Source organism: Octopus bimaculoides, chromosome 15, assembly GCF_046866305.1.
Source record: "Octopus bimaculoides isolate indiv1 chromosome 15, ASM4686630v1, whole genome shotgun sequence".
Taxonomy (NCBI): Eukaryota; Metazoa; Mollusca; class Cephalopoda; order Octopoda; family Octopodidae; genus Octopus; species Octopus bimaculoides.
Genome location: NC_142942.1, coordinates 28,400,422 through 28,408,580, shown reverse-complemented (window position 1 = coordinate 28,408,580; position 8,159 = coordinate 28,400,422). Strand labels below are relative to the sequence as shown.

At 33.5% G+C, this 8,159-nt stretch overlaps 1 protein-coding gene across 1 annotated transcript in view; it reads right to left on the bottom strand.

Moving 5' to 3' along the window:
• Positions 1 to 465: 465 nt before the first annotated feature.
• LOC106881660 (nuclear pore complex protein Nup205) overlaps positions 466 to 8,159 on the bottom strand; it is a 348,272-nt gene continuing 340,578 nt past the window's right edge. The window contains exons 39-41 of the mRNA XM_089363638.1: positions 3,854 to 3,982; positions 3,587 to 3,744; positions 466 to 623 (exon numbers count right to left, since the gene is read on the bottom strand). Coding sequence (XP_089219764.1) covers positions 531 to 623; positions 3,587 to 3,744; positions 3,854 to 3,982 — 380 coding nt within the window. The 3' untranslated portion in view covers positions 466 to 530. The remainder of the gene's footprint in view (positions 624 to 3,586; positions 3,745 to 3,853; positions 3,983 to 8,159) is intronic.

Genomic DNA, 8,159 nt, shown 5'->3' with positions numbered 1-8,159 from the left:
TGTGTAATACCCCATTACTCATACATTTGCGTATATTTGTCTGTGTCTGTGCTTGTGTTTATATTGTTAACATGGTCATGCATCATCCACAAGCAACATAGATACCACATGCCAAACCTGCATTGATTCCTTAAAAAGAGAATTGGAAAATTTGAGAGCGTCCTCCAATGATATTATGCTAATCATCTTTCTTTTAACGATAAAAAAGATGAAGCACTACTCATATCAAAACAATATCATTGCATCACAACCCTTCACCTCAACATAAGTGGCACTCAACCAGAGCCCTCGTGGACACCTCAAATGCCAAGTTTTTTCCCTTCAGGATTAGAAAATATTTAATTCAACAGTTGCTGATACAAGGCTCAAGTGAGGGCCACAGCAAAGTATGGCATTTGGAGGGCCTAAATATGTGGTAGACATTACCTCATTTTAGAGAAAAAAAAATAAAGCAAAAGACCATCATAGAAAAGACTCAATATACTGCATCATCTTTATTCACAAATATTATATTCACTGGTATAAAAATATCAAGTATCTGATGTATGAAGTCTAAGCAATCGACGGATTCGACGAACAACTGCTCCAACAAAACTGTAGTGACTTCGAGCTTTGCCAAAACACTGAAAAATAAATACATTGCAGATCTATTTATAATTTCTCATAGAGAAAAATCAGAAGAGATTTTAAATGTTAGTGGGAAATTTTAAAAAATTATAGAATATACAACACACCACATGAATTGTTAAATTCTATATAAAGATTTACTCAAATATTTTAGAACCAAAATTCCAAGTTAAAGAAGAAAGAACAGGATTAACAACAATACAATAGAACTGTAATTTTTACTTGCAAGTAGATAACAGAGCCATCACAACATAATTTGTGTATTCTGATATATAACTAGACATTTTCAACTTCTTCCTTGATTAATCTCTTTATATCACTTTCTTAACTCATGTCCACAACTGTGAACATCCCAGCTGGCTCACATATTCATGTACTATAGCTGTATTGACAACAGTAAACTATGATACAGTTACATTAATCATTGGAATAGCACTTTGTTTCACTCGTTGTTTAACTGAGCAAGTAACTAACAATATGATCTAAATAACTCGATACTTTCAATACCTGACAGACCTATTTTACTTAACAATAATTCCTTGATAGCTGTTTTGAAGTGACTTTGATAGCTGCATCTGTTCAAGGTCATACAACCATTTCATCATAAACTGAGAGACTTAAGTTCATGTTCATAATTTTTTCTTATTTCCTAAACTGCAGTCAAGCATTTTATTTTCTATTCCTCTATTAATATCTTCTATTACACACTTCTCTTATCACTGAAAGTAATACACTCACAGATAAAAAAAAACAAAAAAAAACTCCTCCCAGGAGTGTTTAAAATCTAAACAAGGAAGTGAGACACCTTCAATAAGATCAATTGACTGAAATATGGGTATAGTATACTCTATTTTACTCTTTTACTTGTTTCAGTCATTTGACTGTGGCTATGCTGGAGCACCGCCTTTAGTCGAGCAAATCGACCCCAGGACTTATTCTTTGTAAGCCTAGTACTTTTTCTATTGGTCTCTTTTGCCGAACTGCTAAGTTACGGGGACGTAAACACACCAGCATCGGTTGTCAAGCGATGTTGGGGGACAAACACAGACACACAAATACATATACATATATATGACGGGCTTCTTTCAGTTTCTGTCTACCAAATCCACTCACAAGGCTTTGGTTGGCCCGAGGCTATAGTAGAAGACACTTGCCCAAGGTACCACGCAGTGGGACTGAACCCGGAACCATGTGGTTGGTAAGCAAGCTACTTACCACACAGCCACTCCCATGCCTATGTATAGTTAGTTTAAAGCAAAAAACATGTTTCAGTTTTATTAAATATTCCCAGTGAACCATTTTCCATTTAGCTGGCAAGGCTAAAAAGTGATCAATATAGAGAAACAGAAGGAATGAAGCACTACTCATATCAAAACAATATCATTGCATCACATCTATATTAAAACATATTGCACATGTGAAACCCTATTGTATTAGTATGTAATATGCAGAATGCATGCTTGAAGTATTTTCTCTTAGCCACATTGCTCATATAATCAGTGTCACTGCATTCCCTGCCTCTTTCTCTCTCTTGTGTTTATGTATGTATAATTGAATAGAATAAGTTTTATCAACTAATTGCTTAGATAATTTCAGCTGATTGAAGTTTTTCAAGACTACCATATTATATGGTTGCTCCTTCAAAGTATTTCCCCTCAGCCATATTAGACAAAGCCACTAAATTTGCTTCTATTCTCACTACACACACTATCTCATACTTGAGTCCCCAGTGTGTCAACACATGAGTAAGTATAGAAACTTCTGAAGTTATTTCAGCTCAAGGCAATGAATTCTAAGGTGCACCTGCTTTCACTACTATGCTGGCATGTATCAACTAAACTCTTAACTTTTCTCCTATGAGAATTAAATATTTGACAACATGTACCATTCTCAAAAAGAGTAACCTTTTTGATCTTGCCAATGACTGGATTATTATTCTCACTTTTAACACTTTAAAAGTGATGAAAAAACGATAAACAACCACTTTTATTATGTAGAATCCCTTTCCATCTCTGTAACAAACCAGTATACCACCCATACAAGCAGATCTACAAAAACCTGTTAATATATATCAAACTCAGTACTCTGTTGATTAATTCAATAAAAGCAATGTTGTAACATTTGGCATTGAAAAAAACCTTCACTCATTTCAGCATAAGAACCTTCTCCCAAAATTCCCCCATTTATTCTCTATTTCTTGGCTAAACAGTCTCTTACGGGACTGTATCATAGCTTGTACTGATCAAATCTTCTAACCCATGTTCTCTCAAATTTGTTGTCAGAATTTGGTTATGCTCTCTTCTAAACACAAATAGCTTTCTTTGTCACTGCACTCCATATAAACACTCTTATGTAGAAGGTATCCCATTTCACTCCTTTCTAATTTAGGTATAATTTATACATCACCCACTTTTCGTCCACACCTGACTTTTATAAACAGAAACTTCAGAAACATTCTCCAATTGGAGCATGGCAGCCTCGCCTCATTCAACAGCTCTAAGAAATTAGGTATAGATTTAGACAGGTCCTATCAAGCATTTGTATCAGAAAGAATTCTGGTACAGCATTGAAAGGTCACAGCAATATCAAATATAATTACTTAAATCGGACTGTTAGTTCATCACAGAAACTTAATATGATAAAAACTGGATATTCAAGTACAATTGTAGCTAAAAAAGCTATTATACATATTAGTTTCCATTTATCAAGCTTCTACATGGACTTTAGCTTGAACCATTTTATACTGACCAAAGATATACTACATAATAGGATGCTTTTTTTGTTTAAATATGGATTAAATATTTTGAAAAATTTAAACATTTGCAAAAGAACTGTTTAAAGGAGTGCATTCTCAAAGGCAATCCCTCAGCTATGAAATGAAACAAAGACATATCACTAAAAGTAGTGTAAAATGAATGATAAGGCTATGGTAGTTAGATAGATTTTGAAATGCTCTTACTTGGTTTATTTCCAGAATTTTTTTCATTAGAGTATCTCCTATAATAGCTGGGGCATTACATTTTAGGGTATCAAGTTCTTCACATGTCACACTAGCTATAAAGTCATGACTTCCAGAATTTGGATCAAAGTTTTTATGGGAAACTGAGAACGTCATATCTAAAAATAAGAAAATATATATCATGAGAATAGGTAGCTATTCAAATCAGTAAAAATGCATTTTAAACAGTTCATTTTAAAAGTTCAGAATAAATGGATTGTTACTTACCACTGAATTGCTTAGACTGCTCCCTATGCTGAGTTTGGTACAAACTTGGTTGTTGATCAAGTGGGACACAATGTAGTAAATAATACTCCAAGTGACGCCATAATATGAACAAGCAGTTTTCAATGATATCTAAAGATAAGGTCAATTACATATTTTCTTTTTTTAAAATGAAAGAGAAACCAATGTTAAACTGATCAGGATAACAAGGGTGGTGTGTTTTAAAATCATAATCTTAGACAATTTAGATTTAATGCCATAGAATTAAGCTATCATGAATAAGTTCCTATGACACTAAGGCACTCTACTGAGCACAAGTTATATGCATATTTTATGGAATATGCCCAAAGCTTTGAGCTAATACTGCATTTGTAAATTAAATAAATTGACTACATACATTACATAATATAAATCTCTGTCTTATACAATCTCACCATGACCAGTATACAAATATATATATATATATACTGTAAAAACCCATGTAAATTGCGCACCTGTATAATTTACGCAGGTGATTTTCAAGATAAAAATTGTTAAAAAAAGCTTCTACTCATGTAAAATTTGCACCCAAAAGTTTTCAGAATTGCTGATATGGCCAAGGGGAAAAGGTTTCCAATTTAGTTGTATTTAGCATAATTTCACTTACTTATGATTAGATTTTATTAAATATTCATTAAATAAAAATAATTTCTGTTTAACAGGTGTCACATTAAAAGCTATTAAATTAAAAAGTGATTGTGTTTTCTTCTATATAAATAAAATCGGTTTCGTGGGACTGACGCGTGTCAGTCCGTTTTACTCACTTGGTATACCCTCCTTCTCCTCTCTTATGAGACTGACAATGCCAGTTTGCTTTAACCACCCGGTATAGCCTTTTCCTCCAACAACTTTAGCGTTCCAATAATAAAAATAAATGAAAAATGTGACACTGGTTGTGTGCGTGTGTATGTTTAAGTGTGTTTGTATGCGTACATAACTGTATGAGACTGTGTGTGTGTGCATGCACGCTCATGTATGAGATTGCGTGTTTGTGTGTCTCCACATAACTGGAAATAACCGAAGTATTATTTTACAAATTATGAGCATGTATAATGAAGGAAATTCTTGTATACAGTGCTCAGGTGCACTACAATTAAAAGAAAAAAAAAGCCATCAGGTGTAATGTTGGCAGATTTCAGGAAGCATGGAAGTTTTGAAGGATGTAGTGTCTTGACAGCTAACAACTAATGCAGGTAGTTTATTCCATGCTTCAGAAATTCTGAGTGTGAAAAAATATTTCCGAAAGTCATGAGTGCTGTGTTGTTTTTGATTTTATAAGCATGTCCTTGAGTGTTTGTCATATGGAATTCAAAAAGGTGCCCAAGGTTGTTGGAAAGATGGTGGATAAGCTTGTTTATAATGAACTTTATTTTACATTTCTTGCCCACAAGAGATTATGCCCAATCTTTTTGCATACTGCTGTATGTCTTCTCAAACGACATATCAACAAAAACAAAGCTGATAAATATGCACAAGTGTTGCAAATTAAGTTTAATTAACAATAAACATCAGCTTAGACGACATTTTATTCAACTGAGTAAAATATGGCCCAGACCGTGATTACTAGCATGTACGTCAGACTTCAAAAAGTAGTTAAACATTTAGTGGTTTTAGTAAATTTATACAGAAAAAGTAAGCATAATACCGTCCAATATAAATAAAAGTCAACTTCCGGTACGAATGTTTACGTTTTGTAAATCTATTTTCAACAAAAAAATTCTAAAACATTCTGGGAACAATCTACTCATGTAATTTACATATCCCCTAAAGTTTATTTTTATTTTTGCAAAAAAAGTGCGTAAATTACATAGGTTTTTAAGGTATTATATATATATATATATATATACACACACACACCATAACTATATTTTACCATTTAGTTTTCCATGCTTAAATTAGTCAGATGGAATTCAGTGATGTAGATTTTCTACAGCCAGAGGCCCTTCCTATCACCAGCCTTCACTTGTTTCTAAGCAAGGCAATATTTCCCATTGGCTGGACAGGTTTTCATGGAAGATTGGAAACAAGTGACACTGCTTGTATGACCTACCAAGTGATGTCAAGAAAAGGAGACATGTTTGTATATACCTATATATATATACAGGATAGACTTCTTTTCTACCAGTGACTGAACATGAGACCAGGTGGTTTGGAAACAAACTTCTTAACCACACAGTCATACCTTTAAAATTATATGCTATGTGGTACTTACATATGTGTATGTGTATATATATATATATATATATATATATATATACCATCATCATCACTGTTTAACATCTACATTTCTATGCTTGCATGGGTCAGATGGAATTCTTTTGAACACCAAGAAGATTCATTTAAAAAATTCTAATACATATCCTATATAAAGATTTTTCTTTCTTACTATGTTAATTAAGTGGGACCTAGGTGCGGAAATATTAATATGGAAATTTTAAGAATGTTTTAGTAAATGAATGAGAACAATGGGTCAATAATTATGTTTGTTAATCAAGTTGTATTTACATTTTAGTGGTTCAAATGTTTTCTCCAAATACAAATTGCACTATCTTTTGGCACCCCTATTATAGAGCATGAAATAAAGTATCCTATGTTCTTCACTTTTTGTATTTAAAAGAGTGATTGTGATTATGTAATCTGGTCATAAATATGTAGTAATACACACCCTCAGGTGTTTTGAGAAAATAAATTATAATACCTTAGACATTGGTTATCTAGGGGGCATTTACTCACATTCTGACAATTACAAACCATCAGTTCTATAGTTACATGATATGTTATTTATGATACTAGTATTACTGCTATCCACTTTGCAATTTGTTGGGATATGGTTACCCCCATTAGACTGACATGAAAGAAGTGGAACTTGATGTATCAATAAGTTCAGAATCAATACTCGACATTCTTTCATTCTGGAGGCCCAATTTTCTAATGTTTTTAGCCACTATAATATTTGCTAAATTAAGTGTAGTGGAGTAAGCAAGTTTTACAGTATGTCTTTTAAATATCTTACTATACCAGCTAGATACTCTCTTTTACTTATTTCAGTCATTTGACGGTGGCCATGCTGGAGCACCGCCTTTAGTCGAAGAAATCAACCCCAGGACTTATTCTTTGTAAGCCTAGTACTTACTCTATCAGTCTCTTTTGCTGAACCGCTAAGTGACGGGGACGTAAACACACCAGCATCGGTTGTCAAGCGGTGTTGGCGGATAAACACAGACACACAAACATATACACACACATACATATATACAACAGGATTCTTTCAGTTTCTGTCAACCAAATCCACTCACAAGGCTTTGGTCGGTCCAAAACTATAGTAGAAGACACTTGCCCAAGGTGTCACACAGTGGGACTGAACCTGGAACCATGTGGTTGGTAAGCAAGCTACTTACCACACAGCACTCCTGCACCTATGGAGAAAATTTTTATGTAAAGCCTAAAAGAGCATTTCAGAAATATTTGAAGAAACATGAATGCCAAATGAAGCATTATACCAGATAATATTCCTATTTTACATTATATTTTTCCGGAATTTGTTACCATAACTGATGTGATTACATTTACTACTATGTATATTTGCATGCAGGTTGTTGAATAAAGGGTTGCTATTATTCCCAGAGCAAGCTCCTTATATTTATGATCAGTCTTTACACCAGTGCCTTTGTGTTACTGTTTGTAGATTTTCCTGAAATATACCAGAGTTTACATGGAACCTTCCAGCCATTTCACTGATGAAACCTTTTGATTGAGAAATTACTGATTACTCACTAATTCTACTGTGTTATTTTTCTTGCCATTAATCCTTTTATTTGCAATCTGATTATTATACAGATTATTACAATCATTCATTTTACCACAAGTACTGCTATCTCTGCCTTTCTTAGGTGTATGTTTGGTATTTATTATAGGAATATACTGGATCTTTTAAGCGTACCCAACTCTAATCAAGGTGGCATAATGTTCTTCACTTTGTTAGGTAAAAGCCTAGTTATTCTAAGAGACAGATGCCCCAAACCGTACACACACATACATATTTATATGCATACATATACACACAGGTATAGGCATGCACTTCACTTTTGGCAAATATATTTTACTATAGCTTTGGGTCAATCAAAGTCTTGAATGGATTTGGCAAATGAAAACTGAAAGAAGCCTGTCTCATGCATGCACAATGTGTCATGACATGTGACAATTAAGAAGGAGTGTCACCATCAAATAAGCTTTGCCATTCTTTCTACTCTTCTGTGGAAAACATGCTTAA